General features: G+C 38.5%; 2 protein-coding genes across 16 annotated transcripts in view; one reads left to right on the top strand and one right to left on the bottom strand.

The window, feature by feature from the left end:
- Nucleotides 1-6,727, bottom strand: part of LOC135477992 (protein boule-like) — a 21,631-nt gene extending 14,904 nt beyond the window's left edge. For 13 of the 14 annotated variants that reach the window (XR_010445241.1, XR_010445239.1, XR_010445240.1 and 10 more), the window contains exons 1-6: nucleotides 6,628-6,723; nucleotides 5,164-5,208; nucleotides 3,657-3,779; nucleotides 3,054-3,145; nucleotides 772-829; nucleotides 183-242 (exon numbers count right to left, since the gene is read on the bottom strand). Coding sequence is in view for 10 of the 14 variants with exons in the window: in XM_064758229.1 (XP_064614299.1) it covers nucleotides 183-242; nucleotides 772-829; nucleotides 3,054-3,145; nucleotides 3,657-3,779; nucleotides 5,164-5,208; nucleotides 6,628-6,630 (381 nt within the window). In the remaining 4 variants the exon portion in view is untranslated. Of the gene's footprint in view, nucleotides 1-182; nucleotides 243-771; nucleotides 830-3,053; nucleotides 3,146-3,656; nucleotides 3,780-5,163; nucleotides 5,209-6,627 lie in introns of all 14 variants that reach the window. The other variant, XM_064758235.1, reaches the window with a different exon arrangement.
- Nucleotides 5,219-18,631, top strand: LOC135477994 (uncharacterized). Of its 2 annotated transcripts, none has more exons than XM_064758241.1 (4): nucleotides 5,219-6,182; nucleotides 15,091-15,486; nucleotides 16,902-17,109; nucleotides 18,380-18,631. In XM_064758241.1, the coding sequence occupies exons 2-4, from the start codon at nucleotides 15,199-15,201 to the stop codon at nucleotides 18,445-18,447; spliced, it is 564 nt and encodes a 187-aa protein (XP_064614311.1). In that variant the 5' UTR covers nucleotides 5,219-6,182; nucleotides 15,091-15,198; the 3' UTR covers nucleotides 18,448-18,631. The 2 variants fall into 2 exon arrangements, with proteins under 2 accessions (XP_064614311.1, XP_064614310.1); XM_064758240.1 differs by having other exon boundaries at nucleotides 15,081-15,486.

Genomic DNA, 18,631 nt, shown 5'->3' with positions numbered 1-18,631 from the left:
AGCAAGAAAATTTTCAGCCACACTTTCTTACTCCCGACAGTATAGGCTTCTATGACTGCCCATGTTTCAACGGTTGTAATTTCCCTTCTATCCTCCTTGATGTGGTGACTCCATGCTCAATGCTTATTGGCGATTGCTACTTGCTTTATATTTTATTATTTCAGTAACATGTGTAGCTTTACCTGTTTTCTGACAGCAGGTCCAATATTTAGCTTTCTGTCTTTAAAGACAAGATTGTCTGCCTGGGAAGAAAAAAAAAAGGCAATTAAATATTTATCACTTTAATATAAAATTTACTCGCCGGAAAATCATGAGGGCAACATAAATAGAGTAATCCAGTCAGTTGTAAAAATCAGCCTCAGACTAATATGCTGGGCTGAAAATTTCCTAGTTACCAGGCAGTACAACAGTTGCACTATATACCTACATTAACAGATGCTGTATTTTCTTTTTTTCCTTTTCAAATTTGTGCACAATTTTGTTAGTGACTTGTATGACTGTGCGGGTAAAGAAACTGGAGTGTTAACAACTGACTTTCTTCAGGTACCGGACAAGCCTCTCAACACAGAGCTACCAAAACTCCTGTGACAAGGCCTCAGCTTTAATATCTAGTATTTCTGTATTTGATGTTCTATGCTGTAACTTCACTTGCAATGGGAGGAAATACCGGCAGAGCCTAGGGGGAAAACCCACGACCATCTGCAGGTTGTTGCCAGACCTTCCAATGTACATACTCCATCAATGAATACTCATTAATATTGATATACATACCTCCTTCTTAATTATTTTCTCTGCATCATCCTGTGTTTCAAATGTGACAAAGCCGTATCTACAAGGTAATTTGTTTTACAGATTTCAATGAACAAATTTACTGCAGTACTGATGTGCATTTCCGGAATTCAAATCCACATTCTTTTAACTCTTTTGCTACCACGTCATCATACAACCCTGTTCACCGCTTGGTCCCCAGCAGAAATACAATTTTGCACTAAAAAATTTGAAGTTTTTGTTTAACGATTTTTGGATAATTCAACCATCAGATTTTCGGTAGCAGTTGGTATTTTTGCTCTGTGAAGGGTGTAAACATAAAATTAATCATTTTATTGGAACTGTATCTCTCGATTTGAGTAAAATTGCGTTTCCGTAGTTCGCGTTGTTGTTGTTACTTGTACAGTTTCCGATTGTTCAGGTTCGCCTCTCTGGTTAATTCTGGAGCGTAGTTGACCTAAAGTTAATTCCTCTTCGTTGGATGACTCTTCTATCACGTCTAACATCTAAAACCGAAATATCCGAATCGAAATCCTCCCAAAAGTCTTTATTCGTAAAGCCCTGAAAATTGTCGTCTGTACTCGCGTCTGCTATTTTGGCAAACGCCTCAAAGGAAGTCGCCGAATCATCTCCACAATTTTTTCACGCCTTTTATCGCTTGCAACCAATGAAAATGTATGAACACTGCTCGTGTGGCTTCCATAAGGCAGTATCTGATTGGTTTAGCTCCTAAAAAAAGAGTCAGAGATAGTGTATTATGCAGGAAATGAGGCGCCGTCAAATGTGTGGCTTGAGCCGCTCGAGGGGACCAAAGGGGTATATCTAGGCTGCGCTTAAGCTGCTCCCGGTAACGAAAGAGTTAACAGCATACATCACAGGGTTTCCGCCAGAAAATATATTTTGAGTCTGAGGCCGAGGGTTGGTGGTAAGGAACAGTGCCTTCTGCCATCATGTTCAACAGAACAAAAATACAAGACAACACCTATGAGTCATCGGCAAAAGTCTGAATTACATTCACCTACGGCTTTTGGTCAATTTTTATCTCATCTGGTGGTGCATAAGAGTTGTAATTCCACAATATCCCGCTTTCTCAGCCATACTCACAAATTTCACCCTATCCAGCAATTGCTTTCGTGCGCAGCGCATGCACACTTGTGGTTGACTTTTTGGCGGTGAAAAAAAGAACAAAAAAAAAAAACACCCCTCGCAGTCACAGCGTCAATTTCTTGTCATTTTAAAAGCGTTTGGCACTTCATATTTCCACTTCACTCAACAATTAGCTTTCAAAACATTGTTAAGGATGGCAGCGTTCTTTGCATATCAGTAAATACAAGCTGTCCTTGCACCAGATTTTCAGGCTAGTTTTCCCCCTTCACTTTTGGGTCTTCTGATGAGGTGTAATTCGACATGTCTGTAGTAAAATTCCTGAGTTGTATCAGACTTCCTCAATGGAATGAAAATACAAGCAAAAACTTACACGTCGTAGGCAAAAGTCAGGTGAACCCATGCGCATCTATGATCAGCCTTTCTGCATGACCTGTCAGGGTCACTTTATCTCGCACATCAAATGTTGATTTCTTGTCACTTTTGAAAGCATTTTCCAACAATCGTCGACGTACGAAGAGTTCAGTCCAGGCCTATGCATTCTAGCTATTATGCTGGAGCATGCTGGGCCATTAGAGCTGCATGCACTATCCCTATCTGCATTAGGGCATAGGGCTCTGACAGATACTTAAAAAAGACAATCTGACCAGATGGAGGAAAAGGACTCGATGATATACAAGAGTTTGTAGATTGGTTTGTTTGGTGCTTAATTATTTATTACTGTCAACATATCTGTAAAAGGATTCAAACATTCCATTGGTGACTAAAAACACGTTCCTTTCTTCAACTTTTTTGCATGTCTGAAGGGGAATTTTCAGTAGCTTTTCCGAGGAATGCGTCTATTTACCGAACCCCTAGCGGAAACCCTGGATCACAATATATATGGTTCAAGATTTTAATTAGTTATTAATAATAACTGCAATAGTTCATGCTCTTAGGGTCAAAGATGTTCTGGGTGTCTTCAATTATGGCATAGGGTATGACCTATATACATGTAAACTTCGTAGGTCTTGTCAAGGAATTTTTTTTAAATTAACAAGTGGAGCAATCTCGAAGCAAATTAATGAGGTCTTGTTTAAGCTGGAGGCTCACTCATTCTGATACCCTGGCTTTATATGCTCAGCTTTAGATTTAAGACCAATCTATGAAGACAAAGACAGTTTTACCAATATACAACCTACCCTTTTGACACCCCAGCCCGGTCTGCAATTATTTTCGTGTCTTTCACAGCTCCATACGTGGAAAAAAAGGCTTTAAGTTCTGCTTCTGTGGTCTGTAGAAACAAGAAAAGAATGAAGAAAATGTTGCGAAATGTCTAACATAAAAATCATTTGTGAATAACAGTCCAATTATTGTTAACTGAATTTCAGCAAGGTTCTGTTTTTTTTTTAAATCGATGTCACATTAAGTCATTGTCACCAATACTCCCTACCCCTAAATAAACAAGTGAACACAAAGAACTAGACAAACCTGCAAAATTATCACATACCTTTTTTTCTCTCGCTGCACTCTGCCAATCAACAGGATTTCCCCATACTACTCATGGTCTATCAAAATTCTGTTTTCTGTATATGGCTTCGCGAGTTTGATACTTTACTGCTTAAAAGAGACGCTATGTGCTAAATGTGCCAATCATTCACTCAGACTATACAACATTGTGGCTCGGCTTCGCCTTGATGCAATGCTGTGTTTTCGTCAATCATGGGTTAGCCAATACTTAGACAAGCAATTTTTTTGTTTCTGAAAGGGCAGCAAATATAACAAAGTACATATACAGTACTTACATTTGCCGCAATACCACCAACAAATATTCGATTTGGAACAACTGTGCCATACTTGGGTGCATGGGTGCCACTGAGAGGGGTAGTGGAAGGTGTGGGGGAAGGGGAGACATCACCAGAGGAGGACTGAAATGCAAGAGCAGTTTAATAATTTTTGACTTTTATGTATTTTTCCGCTGACAAATTTTGGAAAAAAGAAAATTAAAATTCTGAAGTACTGTATTCTGTCATAGTAACATGACAATACTTTTTATTTTATTTTGTTTGATCTTGACTCCAACATGTCTGCAGACCCCTGGCCAGGAATGAAGACAATCATGTGGTGTGCTAAAAGAGAGAGAGAGAGAGAGAGCGAGAGAGTCTCAGACAGAAGGGGTAGCATGGTGAAGCACTTAAGATCCTACAAAACAACCTTGATAGGTGGACCCGATTTGATTTACTCTGTAGTGTGTACAAGCAAATGCACCGGATAAAGGTTCTGAAACAAATTTTTTGGCTGCTAGTTGTTCAGTCTAATCTTCATAAGTGAAATTTAAAATTTTGTATCGTTATATGTAGACTTATGACAAAAAATTTATTTCACAAAATCTATGAACACTGATTGACAGGTTGTACATCTTTTATAGTACTACATTCACAAGTCTTCACTACACTATGGAAACCCTACTTTTCCATAGTTTTAAATAGGATTTCATCTTTTGAGCTCCACTAAAAATGTCAAATTTACACTGACATATTCTTCATAGAATTTACTGCCTTCATCACAAAGTGCAAGGCTAGCTTACCAGTACACCAATACTTAGTGCAAATGAACCAACAGACTAGAAATGGCAACTTTATCAACAGAACAATGTTAGAAAGTCCAGAACACTCTGCCATCACCATGCTAGATTGTTAGTAACCCCATCTTTGGTAATAGTGAAGATCTTGAATATCAAGTACAAAAATAAGACCTTTTTACTTGGTACATAAGAAAACCCATGTAAGACTACCACAAATTAATACTTCAAAACTTGCTATGAAATGGACATTTCCCTAAAAAGAAAACAAAAAACTGACATGCACCTGAACTGCTCAAAGATATTAAAAGTATAGCTAGAATGAGCATTAAAATATTACAGAACATCATGCTTTTGAAAAATTAGTTACAAACGAAAAGTTTTATCTTGCACTAAAATCTTAGCACAAATGTAGCATGGATGAATCCCACTATCCCCCCCCTCCCTTCCCATGAAAAAAATAAAACTCTACAGCAATTTCCATAAAAAAAGCTACCCACATGCAACACCACAGTAACAGACTATTTCAACATTACTGTTTTTCAGGTCAGAAAAGCATGCTGAAGAAAACTGGGAAGAATAAGTAGCATATGAATAAAGAAAATGAAGATCACATTTACATTTTTACGATATGGACGAAACTTTTATTCTATGAATTTCTATATTTTGGGGTATACTGTATCTAGGCGTGCACATACATCTTCACTTTAGTCTTACAGAATGTGTCTTACTTTGATATCTTCATTGTTCATTTCAGTCCATTTTCGTTTGCTCATCTAAAGAAAAATAAAGACTGGATTTTAGACTTTGTTGGACTCCACATCAGCTATGAGTATATGGAAAGATGACAGATCTGGATGACATAGTAAATGTTTGATATATCATCTGACCTTACACGTGTCCTAAATTGTATATTACGCTTGCAGTTTTTGTGAATTTGTTACAAGTTGGGGCATGGAAGGAACAGATAACATGTAAGCACTGAAGGTGAGTACAGCAGAAAAACTTGAAAATGAAAAAGGTGCTCGTACATCTTAATAATTAAGCAACTTCAATGAAACACAGTACAACAGAAATTCAAAAGCGAAGTTTCTTCAATAGTTTAATCTGGAACTGGTGAACAGGACTATCTGAAAAGCAATCTTAACCTTTCTCTGCCTCGAACAAGGGAATACAGGCATACAAACAAACAATAAATGATTCCAAGTGCTTAAATTACATCACAAAACAGAGCAGTCCATCACAGTTGTAGGATACCAGAAGAGCAGGAAGAAATAGCTGCCAATATGGATTTTAATATTATTGCCTTGTTTACACAAAGGAAATGTTAACGCTATGGGTGGCTGGGTTTTCCAAGTAGATCACCAACACACCAATGAAAGCATAGTAAACTTTAGAATTTGATTATCTTAACATACAGGTCGCAACCTTACTGTGCATTTCTCGGCATATACATGTATGGTGTTCACAGGTGGAGTTGTTGCCCCAGTTTGGCCGTATGCTGTGGTGTTGGTTTCATTTTGAACGGAACTGTGCTACCATGTACTTCACATTTAGTGTTTACAAATAGGCTAAATAGTACTCCAAGACTTCGAAGTGTTGACTCTCTGAAAGTCGAAGTTTAAGTCTGGCAGACGTTGACCACTCCAAGACTTTGTAAAGTTGGCCAAAATGAAAATGGGTGTATTTTCTACTTGATCTACGAAAGTTATACTGCACAATAAGAGTTTGTAATTTACGCCGTGCAACCGTAAGTATCATTCGTATTGTTATGCCTGATATTTTGGCTGAGTAATATGAATGCACAATTTTAACAAGTGGCTGCCAGCAATCTGGAGAATGGCTTCACTTCGAGTGGGAAATGCACCGGGCTTTTCAGTTAAGTCTTTGAAAAACAGGAGAGCAATACTGAAAGGATAGGCATCTTGAACTAAACTTAGTAACCAAGCAGTGAAATGTGATATTACCGACAGCACAGGCTGCCGTGAAGAAGCCGAGTACGGAAGCTAAGGAGATAGCTGACTTCAGCAGACGGCGTGCATCAGGAAGATAATCTACGGCGAATAGCAGTGGCGTTCGTCATACAAAACACGACGCAAAACTCTCAACAAGTGGAAACTGCGAAACTTTTTCGCATATAACTTCACTGAAGTTGGTGAATCGAGTGAGTGCCTCAAATGTTCGAAGGTACTTACCATGATTCTGTACAGCAAAACTTCAGAAAACTACTCACAACAAACAACAAACCAATAGAACTCAACACGGCTAATCTGCAAAGCTGAAGACGAAAGTCAGTCCAAATGGCATCTTCGTGGGTGAGTCCATTCCTCACAGGTGGATAATAGTCAGCTCAGAACGCCAACATATGAGTAAAAGATAAACAAACACACGGTTGAAACTGATCTGGAGTTCCACTATTCTCTGCATAATTGTTACTCGGTGGTATATCATGGCTTTTTTTTTAGCTTACTGTACTTAAAGAGTAACATACAGCTTATTTATTTCGGCTTTACCCACCTATGCAAATTTTCTCTCTTGGGTATCTTCCATAACCTCAAGACGTGCAGACGATTGTGGAAAATTGGCGGGTTATTCCTTGGTCAGTGTACGTGCCGTGATCATCATTTGCGGGTGGAGTTTGTAGTGAGTGGCTGGAGTCAATTTCAAACGTATGAAGTTTTGCTAAACGAAACGAAGGAATAATGCAACAAAAAAAAAATGGCATGAATGGTACTACTTGATTTGAACTTATGTATACATCTTTTTTTCAGGACTAGGCTGTATAATTAAACTTTGAGTATTTCTGACGGCGAAAACTCAGCGAAATGTTCAGTGCCTACATATATCATGTGTAGTGACAAGATCGCTAGTATTGAGCAACTTTTAAATGTAAGTGGGGACAACCGGTGCAAATTGAAATTATCATCAGAGTAAAATCAATAAAAACAAAAGAAAGAAGCGCGAAAATCTATTCTTTATAATAAAAATATTGTCGCATTGAAAAACAGATATATATATATATATATATATATATATATATATATATATATATATATATATATATATATATAAAGGCCTAGTGGCTTATATACATACACACTGGGTCTATACATATAGTACGGTATGACGTGAAGTACGCCCTACAGCCCAGATGTTTTGACGCAAGAGATACATAATTAATAAATTATGTAATTTTGTTAAAATTGTTAGTAAATATTATTTTATTTCATTGTTATTGGAAATTTAGCCTATCCTATGAACTCTCGATTACAGTTTTAACAAATGCGGTTCTGTACAAAAAGTCAAACGAAAAAATGTTTGGAACGCCTGAACGTGAAAAAAAATACCTTCTGTCCGACCGCCCTCCTTGTTGGACATGCGAGTCTACCCGAGTAAATATTACTTTGTACTCTGCACATGTTTAGTCCGACATGGATTTCATTTTACATGGATTGCATTTAGGTAATTGCTTTTGAAGTGAGGTAGTAATCAGTGAAATACAACCTCGTATCAATTTACCTCAGGGGTAGACTTACAGCTTGTAGAGGATAAATCCAGAACGGTTACACCAGTGTAATAATTGGAAATAAAAAGTCATGTAAACGTGTCATGTTTTTTATGCTTAATCTAAACACACATATGCTTAATGGACTACGTGTATTTGTGTTTACTGAAAATCATCCTCAAAACTATGTAAACATCTGACGACTTGACTATAGTAAACACATTTCCTTAGTTACTAAACACTTAGTTATGACTAAACACTACAACGCGTTACCAAACTGTAGTAGAAATGTGTTAAAAAACGAAACACTTATTTCTAGTGTGTATGGAGCTAAAGATTTAATATCTGCAACACATGCACCTTGTCGGCCCACTTTACCTGGTAACCCACGACCGAACCATCAGGATTCAGGGTTTGCACAGCCCTTGAATCTTCTTGAATTTCATAGAAAAACAAAATTCCTTGTTTACGTACCGGTACCGGCCGGTACTTGAAAGTCCCGGAGAAAAATAAAAACTCCCGGAAACTTCAGGTTTTGGGTGAAATGAAACGTCTGTCTGTTTTTATTATTATGATTATTATTATTAAACCGCGAGAAAACTAAAATGGGGAGGGGTGGTTCTACGGCATGGGCAAGTTTTCGGTTGCAGTGCAGGACGTATATAAACTATGATTTGTGGCAAGTTCATTGCAGTGGTATTTTAAAATAAATACCTTTCTTGATAAAACATGTAAAATTAACAATGTTTTTTTTTATTATTATTATTTTTTAAAATATTTAATGCAAGTTTTGTTGATATGTGCAAGTAAATTTGTTACCGTCTTCTTGCTTTTTAACCCATTGGTTAAATGTAACCTCCTTGTTCACTATTTTAGCATCCAATCGAGGAAGTGGTTTATCGGAACATAAGTTGCTAGTTCCATAAATGCAATCCTGGCGGGTTTCATCACAAAATAAGTTGTCGATATTTATCAGTCAGAATGTTTGTGTCCAAAATGCCTTCCGATTGCAGCTTGTTTGCTATTAACATGTCTCTTACATAAGCAGGTATTGCGGTCAGTTATTTTAGAAGTCACCCAGAACGGACGGAGGGAGCAGAACAGAGCGTAGCTGATCCTTATTAGTGGATTCTAGTAACAACATTTTGCATGCAATACCTTCATGAAATCAGATAGTATTCTTTGTTACTCTTGGTTGTTATTCTTGTATTCTGGTATCTTTCTTTCCAGGCATTATGCAATTGTTGTCATCTCTTTCATACAAGTGTATCACTTCTTGCATTTCGATGGTATAGTTTATAGGGTTTCGCCGAGGTTTCTGTTCTTCGTGGTACAGGACAAAACTCGACGGGCACATTCCAACACGCTATATTTCTTAAGAATGTTCTCGTTTCTGATTACTTGATACGTATTTCTGTTTTAGTTGGGCTATCAATGCGTTATGGAATATCAGTGCCCTTCGAAGTTCCCCAGACATTCGATTTACCTGGATTTCTGAGCATTATTTCTGCCTTGCTTTTTGGTGAGTCTCTTTCTGTCTGATTTTTAATCTTTTCTCTTTAAAGGTTCGTCTTGTAACACGGGGATTTTTGGGTTTTCTCTTTCCAATTTTTCTACCAAACAACGGATCTTTCGGTTTGCTCCACTTGTTTTTCGACGTCTCCATGTAGTAGGCCTATTTCAGCACGGCTGTGGTAGAGGGATGGCCATGGCTCCATTTTATCCTATCGAGTGTAGACCTTCCTAGAAGTCCACTTCGACTTTTCTTGAAGATCTGCAGGCCTTCTGATTCTTTTTTCCATTGCCTCTTTATTTTCCTTTGTTCTCTCACGGGTGTATCATGGATTGTCACATAACGGGATTTTTGCTTTTCCCTCTCCTTTCTTAAAAACTCCTTCCTTGACTGTTGGGTAAGCTTCTTCTTTTCCCTGTATCGTCTGGCTCCTTCTGCAGCTGATAAAGTCATTCCTGGAACACGTGATGGGGTAATGAGTTCAATGTAAGACAGTGATGATGTTTTCATATTACATTAAAGTATATTGCATTCATACAGTACGATACATAAAGCGTAAATACTATGCGAATCTGTTCATGTGTCATCTACGTAACGATATGTCATCTGCGTCACGCTAAATGTCATCTACATCACATAAAATCGAAACGTAGATGACCGTGACGTAGATGGCAATAATATCAGCTCATGTTGCTAAATCTAAAGCACATAATATCTGCCTTGTTAGATCACTGGCTGTATAACCTTCAAATACTATGGATTCCATAAGGTAAAATTCCAAAAGACTTATTTTGTGTGGTAGCGGAGACGTTCGTAGATGACGAAAATAACTGTATTAACCTGCATCTCCACTTAAACCTGGGAAAATCGTGACAAATTAAGATTGTAAATTACACCGTCTTCTTTGAAGTTAAAAATTGGAATTTCTACGGGCTTTTCCAATCACTTGGTCACACTGTCCTCCCACCAGGGGGGTTCTGTCATGACGTAGATGACCGAAATATGGAGACAACATATTGTTGGTTCAAACGTTTAAATTTAATCAATGTATTAAAACGAATATGCATTATTATCTTTTTACAAGCAACACATACCGGTTTCCATAACATTATTTTAAAAAAGAAATATAAAACGCAACGCAAAAAATAAAATTACCAGTGTTATACTTGTACCACAACCGGGCACAGGTTATGAGGGACATGCAGTTTGGACTAACACACCTGCATAAAATATTCAGAAAAAATGGAAAATAAAGATTGTGGGGGTGCATTATATTTTATTCTAAAGGTGAAGTGTAGGATCCCTCCCCCCAAATAATACACAAATATCACAAATGTATAGCAATTTCCTGCGAGTTAAGTCGGCTACACCAAAACATGCCATTACCATAGAATATCCCAAAGATAGCATTCAAAACTCAGAAGATTGGTCGTCACACCATTATTCATAGCTCAATTTCCGTTACCTAATCGGTCAATACCCACCCATGTTACTTTGGCTCTTAACGATAAACTAGGTCACTATGTATCGGACAAAGACGGTGTCTTGCCATCCATTCATTACCCTCGTAGCATGCAATTTTACATACTCAGTTTAATCAAAACGGGGTTACAGCATAGTTAATCCATGTGAAAGGGGCATCATCGAGTGCGCTGTGTGTGGTTGTCCCGTATATTATACATGCTTGGCTAGTCAGTGATAAAATCGAGTCGTATCACGAAGGTTTAAAGCCTAATAGGTGTCAAATCTGCAGAAATACAACAAATTCCATAAAGAACAGAATTAAGAAGTTTGCTGATGGTGTGTGTGTGTTTCGGGGGGGGGGGGGGGGGTGATCCGTTAGAGTAAAGAGTGAGTGAGTGCTTGGGGTTTAACGTCGTAATTAACAATTTTTCAGTCATGTGGCGACGAATTTTTAGAGAAAAGATCTTATACAGGTCTACTATACTGTCTACTATAAGAGAACCACTTTGAAGAAACCGGTAACCGAATGTAATGTGACTGCCTGTCAAATTGGGCAAGAAGTCTATACAGAAACAAAAAGCAGAAAATTTATATTTCAAAGAAAACTGCAGTATTGAATAAACAGTATTTAAGCCTCTATTCAAAAACTGCATGATTTCTTCGCTTGAAAATGGCAGTTTTGTTCCTGGAAAGCTCCTGCAATTTCATACATTTTTCTCTGTACGACCCTCTGTATATATGTAGAGATGTGCCGAAGAAGTTAGTGACCCAGTGGTTGATGTAAACAGCACCAGAGATAGGCCTAACAAGGTGCTTAATGTCAAATCTATAACTGCACGAGATGTGAAACCAGTTATAATGGCCAAACCTATACTTCTGACAAGGACACCATGACTGCAGTTGTACCTAATCAGGACACTACAGATAATGCTTTCAAGTCATGTACAAGTGAACATGCACCTTTTTTGCCACGGCTTCGAAGAAATGAAGCCTGCATAAAGATTTGAATTTTTCAGGGGCAAATGACTATGTTAAGAGTAACCTTATATCTCAGCAGTGCAAGGAGAAAAGTATGTGCAACATCTAAGGTCTCACACGAAATCATTTCACACGTCTTCACTTTCCAGCAAGAGTGTACAAATTTCCGTCAAAGAAGTAAGAACATGTACTCGTACCCGAAACAGGAAATACAAATCAATGAAAACTCAAAGCTTCAGATGTCCGCACTGCATGTAGCAAACGTCCAAGAGTTGCGTTGTCAATTGTATAAATATATGTTAGCTCTAAATATGGCGAGGCAGAGACCAAGACACACGTCTTGCTTGATGCAGGGGGCACAAATTCCTTTAGTTCACAAGAACTCCTTGATGAGCTTGAGATAAAAGGCCCAGAGAGAACAGTGTCGCTGACAACTCTTGAATATATGTTTTCCCTGGCTTTTACGGTAATAACTATTGAAAGAAGTAGCTGTCGGGTTATACTGTCGGGCTACCATCGGGTTATACTTTCAGTTTCGAATCATATACCTTGAAGGCAACAGGAGATCTGCATAAATCGACCACATCTCGCAGGTCTCAAATTTCCCAAACTAGATGAAATTCGGTTGATTCTTACAATAGATGAACGATCCAAGTTGAATAATCACGTATACCGATGCGGGGAGGAAGCTTACATTAGCGTTATACTGTCACAACAGCACTTGATGCACTTGTTAACATAAATTGGACAGAAAGAATAATTTCACACTTTGTGTAGTCTAATAAGAACCTTGTTTATCAAGTAGAAAGTTTTGGAAGATAGAATCAGGTTTGGATTGTTCGCTACAATGTCCCAAGATGATGATAGAGAAATCTTTTACTCTTCTTTCTTTTCACTTTTCCAACACCAATGAAAACCGTTTATATGCTTTGTTAGTTTTTTGGTGGTTTGTGTTAAACGTCGATTTGGAAGTTGGCATTACAATTATTGACTCGGAACGTCCATTTTGGATGACTGTTGGTTATACGAAAGTCCGTCCATATATGTACACCTCCATGCAAGATAGCGGGTAGACCATATATCTCAGTGGTATATACATCAACGTGTATTCCATTACAGTTGTATTATACTGCCATGCTGCACGATACTTAAATTTTATGATTGATAAGAATTGTTTTATACTTTGAAGCCATGTACATGTCAGCTGTTAAATTATATAAATGAATGTATCCCAGGCATTCAGCCATTTGACTGGCTCTCTGATAACTAGGTCACGAAGCTTTGTGCTCTCTGATAACTGGGTCACTAAGCTTTGTGCTCTCTGATAGCTGGGTCACGAAGCTTTGTTAAGCGAGAGTCGTGCTATATTTATCAGTGGCTGATCGAGTAAAGAATGACGAGATAGGCCACTGATATCATGAGTGTGGAAGTCAGTAGATGATACGTTATAACTTAAGAAAACCCTAAAAACCTATTTGTTAATTTAACAGGGTATTGATCATTGCTGCTGGAGCAGATTTTGTTACTGCAATGTAATATTATTTATGGACACAACCCTTCAGGCCTTTCAAGTTACACTGATAACTACGTTGTTTGTGTTTTGTTTTGAAACTTTGAAACGTTTTGCGTCTTTCATCACGTACAGTCTAAAAGTCAAATAAAACCAGTCATCGTGTCCCCGTTATGGTTATTATATATGGGATGCATTTGAAATTTGAAGTTTGCATTTGAACTCTTCACAAAAGAATAGTACTCCCTGTAAAGATCATGCAGGCGGATTTCCTTGTGAATGTCTGAAAGTAGACAATATTGAAAGTATCGCAAAGCCTCAAGCACTGACCGATGATTTACAGAATCGGAGATATCCAAGAACCAACTGAACGCTGGAACTCCAGAGCAGTTGTTCCCAAAAGGAGAGTGTTAAACAGTTACTAAATTTAAGATTCCAAAGCTTTGAAGGTTTGGACTGGTTATCCTTGACACATTATGTGATCTTGCTCATCAAGGTTAGCCTGACCTAATACCGGTAACGATATGAATCGTGTGTTGTCCTGCTCTGGATCATTGGACAGGTACAGAGGCCGGCAAACGCCACCATCGAAGTATCGCGTGATCGTAGTACGATGATGGAAAGAAATATTATGGTGCGTATAATGATACACCGTGACTTCGTATCTAGCGTGGCTTGAAAGTATCGCTTTCTAACTTCACGATTTACCCTTTTGAAGCTTGTTTGTGAAACGGCTGCATGCTTTTCGTTCATTGATATATATATATTCATTGACAAGATATATATATATATATATATATATATATATATATATATATATATATATATATATATATATATATATCTTGTCAATGAACGTTTAAATGGTTTGCCTGTAAAGATGTTAATTTTTTCTCTTTTCTCCAGAAGTTCTCGACTCATCTGAGTGGATATGGTGCATGCGATGTATGATACTTCAGCCAGGTTTATTTCATCTTTCAGTGGTTAGGTTGCTAGCGCAGCAAAATAATATAATATTACCACCAATAGGGGCTTTGTGAGTTCATACTCAGTTCTTCTCCGGGTCGTACGTCGACAACTTGCGGATGATTGTTTGTTTCCCCTGGTCCTGGTCTCTATCTGGTTTCCACCCACATTAATGGTCGCCAGCTGGTCGGTGGTGTATATATATACGTGAAATAATATAAGTAAAACACCAATATAATTAATAAGTAAATTATTTAACAATGCAGTTGCAAATATTGAGTAGTCTGCTTTTATTGAATGGAATTATATTCCGTTTCGGTAAATTGGCTTGATCTTTTGACAAAACGACAATGTCATGATCCCTCCTGGCATTGCATCGCTTTGCACCAAAGCCAGACGATTTTGTGTAGTGATCACTCTATCCGTCTGCGATGATCGCTCTATCCGTCTGCGAAGATTGACCGTATATCCGTCTGCGATGATGACCGTATATCCGTATATCCGTCTGCGATGATGACCGTAGGCTATATCCGTCTGCGATGATGACCCTATCGGCCTTCCATAGACACTCCGCCAGTATCTCCAGACATACGTGTAATCCCACTATCAGCTTTTATCGCGCTGAATTCGTATCAAAGTTTAAAACACAAGATAAATGAATACTAATATAACTCTTGTTATCCAGTTGTGTCACCCTTTTCTTTTGATATAGCTGAACGCAGAAGGTATACCACCTGTGTGCTGACGCCTTGCCGCGAATCTGTAGGCCTATATAACAACAACAACAACAACAACAAGAATCAACGTCATCCAGAAACTCAATTGTCATTATGGCGAAGTACCAACGATACATGGATGCCAGCAACAGGGCGATGGACTTCTTTGTACGTAACATCGCGGAGGACGGAGAGTTCAAAGGCAAGGGGACTGTGGGCGATTTGGGAGCCATTTACAAAGCCCCGACACTACTGCTTCTGGCAGGTCGGGTAGACGTTGCAACGAGGCTGCTCGAGTACATACAACGGCGTTTCGGTCAGAACAACGGCGACTTCCTCAGCTACCCTGACAAGACAGGGCGGGAGAAGAGGACGGAGAACGGACTACTGAAAGAGTTTCAGGCAGGTTTTCAAAGCTTCATTAGTTCACTTGTTGAAGTCGGTATTTTTTTTTTCTTTTTTTGGCTATGAAGTGTCTCTTGAAAACACTCCAGTCAAACATTGCACACAAGTTTAATTGCTCACCTAAGCAAATAACTTCTGCTTAAGCAAGAAAAGTTTTCGAGCAACCAAGCCGAACATCATTTAATTAACAAGTGGCAAGTCTTACGTAGTAAGTCTTACGTCATCAATTACCGGCCTTGAGTAATTTGATTAAAACATTGATCTATATAATAGAAGACCTTTTGGTGGCCTAATGCTTTGAGCGACCGCCTCGAAGTCGGCAGACCCGGGATCAAACCGCGGTTGGGTCATACCAAAGACTTGAAATGGTACTTGTTTAACTTGACGCCCAGCACGGAGAGGTTAGAGCAAGGAAACAGGACTGGTTGGTATGGGGTGTCATATCTGGTGCCTTCGGCATGATACTTCAGTGACGGCAGTACTTTGGCGGCATGGACTAGCCCTGCCAAAAGAAGCCAGTATATACTAGTTTATATACACCTAATGAATCCTCGTTGTCACATGACTGAGAAATTGTTAAGTACGACATTAAACCTCAAGCATACAAATATTATACACACATATATAATACAACAGACTGCAGTATATATCTCCGATTCCGATCGGCTCCTGACAATCCTGCTCCGGGTAGTTCAGGCACCTCGTAAAGGACGCGGGCATTCCGGTTTCCTCCACTCCAGGTCGCCGTTGTCAGTGAAACATTACTTGGTATGGCGCTAAACAGCAGCCAGATGAAGTGATAGTGGGTGCAGTACTTACACGGTTCAGATTTGAACTTTGGATCTCTCCCATGAGAAGCTGACTTCTCCTGTAATCATATTCCTGGGAGTAGGATTGCAAATCATCCCGTGCTTCACTGGTGAAATGTCCATTTCAAGTTAACCACGCGAATGGTCGTCGGTCATACCATATTTAGGTACCGTACGTGGGAAGGCCTTCCAGCAACCTGCGGATGGTCGTGGGTTTCCTCCGGGCTCTGCACGGTTTCCTCCCCCATAATGCTGGCCGCCGTCGTATAAGTGAAATATTCTCTAGTACGACGTAAAACACCAATCAATATAAATAAATAAAGTTATGATTTTTTTTTTGTATTGTTCATGAATTGTTGTTATCTCCCTTGCAGATTGGCGTAACACCAAGCAAGTAAATAAATAAATAAATAAATAAATATTTAGGTATCTTCAACCGTTCTGTCCAAGCTGAAGCCTATCAATTGACCAGTCAGTCATACAAAACGTTTGCAGAATGAAAACGGTCGACCAGTGAATTAAGATTCCTACCGATATTTAATGCATTATTCAGTCAAGCAGGCTAAATAGCATTTCATCTGGGAACTATTTCTTTTCTCGAAGGCTTACATGGGCGGCAGGATCACCGCTGCTGCTCATCGAATCGGCAGGTTTGACATCTCCATACCAAGTTATGACTTCCTGCAAACGTTCTGGAGCCCTAAAGTGAAAACGTTCATTGTGAACGAGCCATACAACGAGTCGTCCCAGGAGCAAATTGTGGACACGCTCATTTCCTCTCATCTCGGCTTATTGGCCTTGTTCTTCAAAGGTAAGTGATTAGGTGGTCAGTCAGTTATAATTTTGATCTGCCAGCAACCCACTTATAACTTGTTTCCCACTTGCTCTGCCCGTTTTCCTCCTACTTTAATGCTGGCCGCCGTCGTATAAGTGAAATATTCTTGAGCACGTCGTAAAACAACAATCAAAATAAATAAATAAGTAAAGTTCTAACTTTTTGTATTGTTCATGAATTGTTATTATCTCCCTTGTAGATTGGCTGAATTCCTGTAGATGGATGACGTCAAAAAACACCAGCGTAAATAATGACAGCTTCATTAACAAAAAATACATACAATTGGAAATCCAGGATGATAAAAAAAGTAAAGCTTCCATTTCATTGGATAAGCTGACTTTGCGTCCAGAATTAACCAATCCAATACATGATCTTCCAATTCAAATTTGAAATTGCTGACTCTTCACTGGAACTCCTTACGAGCGTAAACAGGATGACCGCTTATGTAATATGATAAGGTCGCCGTATCAACGAAGGCAGAAGGGCCGATCCTATCTTAAAGGAGAAGAAAACATAAAAATTATGCCAAAATCAGATGAAAGAGAGTCAAAACTTTTTTGCAAATATGATCTTTAATACTATTTTGAATTTTTTTTTTCAAAAGAAAGAGGTATTTGAAAATAGGTTTGTATGGTGGGTATTTGAGACCAACTTTTAGTATTTATCGTTGTTGCATAATAATGTTCTAAATAAGGATGTGATGCTTGTCTAATAAATTTATTTGAATGTAAATTTGTTCTTTATATCGAAACATATGCATTTAACCTAAACTGTGATAACATCTATGAACAATTTCAAAAATATAAATGTGACCCAAATTCTAGGTTTAATACATTTGTTAGCTGAAAAGAACAAATTCTAGTGCAAAAATAATTATTAAACCTGTGTTACATCCTCATTTACGACATTATTAAACAAAAACTATAAATACCAAAAGGTGGTCCCAACACCCACCATACAAAAATTATTTTCAAGTGACTTTTTCTCCTTAAGGAAAAATCGGAAAAAATATTGAAGACCACATTTAGAAAAAACTTTTCGCACTCTTTCATCTCAACTTTGTCATTTTTATGTTTTCTTCACCTTTAAGATGAAAAAAACTCTGTTGAAACATAGCTGGGTGTGTGTCACGTGCACATTTACTTGCTGTGATTAAAAGACAAACTTTCACAGCGCTATACCCCAGGATTTGTTGAACTCACTTGTTGCATTGTATTAACATTCCCCAATTAATGACTTATTCCAGACATGGACAAAGCGATCGGAGCAGGCGATGCGATTGTGAAGATCTACGAACTGCAGAACGACCCTTGAGAATCAGTTTGTGTTCCGAATGTGGGCGAGCTCTGGAAAGTTGATCACGGATAAGGCGACCTGCCCAGCCGCCGACGGCGTCTGTTTTCTGAAGCGAAACGGGAAAGACGAGCTCTTCTTCATGTTGGGCTTTCCAGTCATCTTTCTGGCCAAACTCTACCTAGCCACAAAAGTCACGAAATAC

This window comes from Liolophura sinensis, chromosome 11, assembly GCF_032854445.1.
Source record: "Liolophura sinensis isolate JHLJ2023 chromosome 11, CUHK_Ljap_v2, whole genome shotgun sequence".
In the NCBI taxonomy this organism is placed as follows: domain Eukaryota; kingdom Metazoa; phylum Mollusca; class Polyplacophora; order Chitonida; family Chitonidae; genus Liolophura; species Liolophura sinensis.
This window is presented reverse-complemented; position numbering and strand designations above follow the sequence as displayed.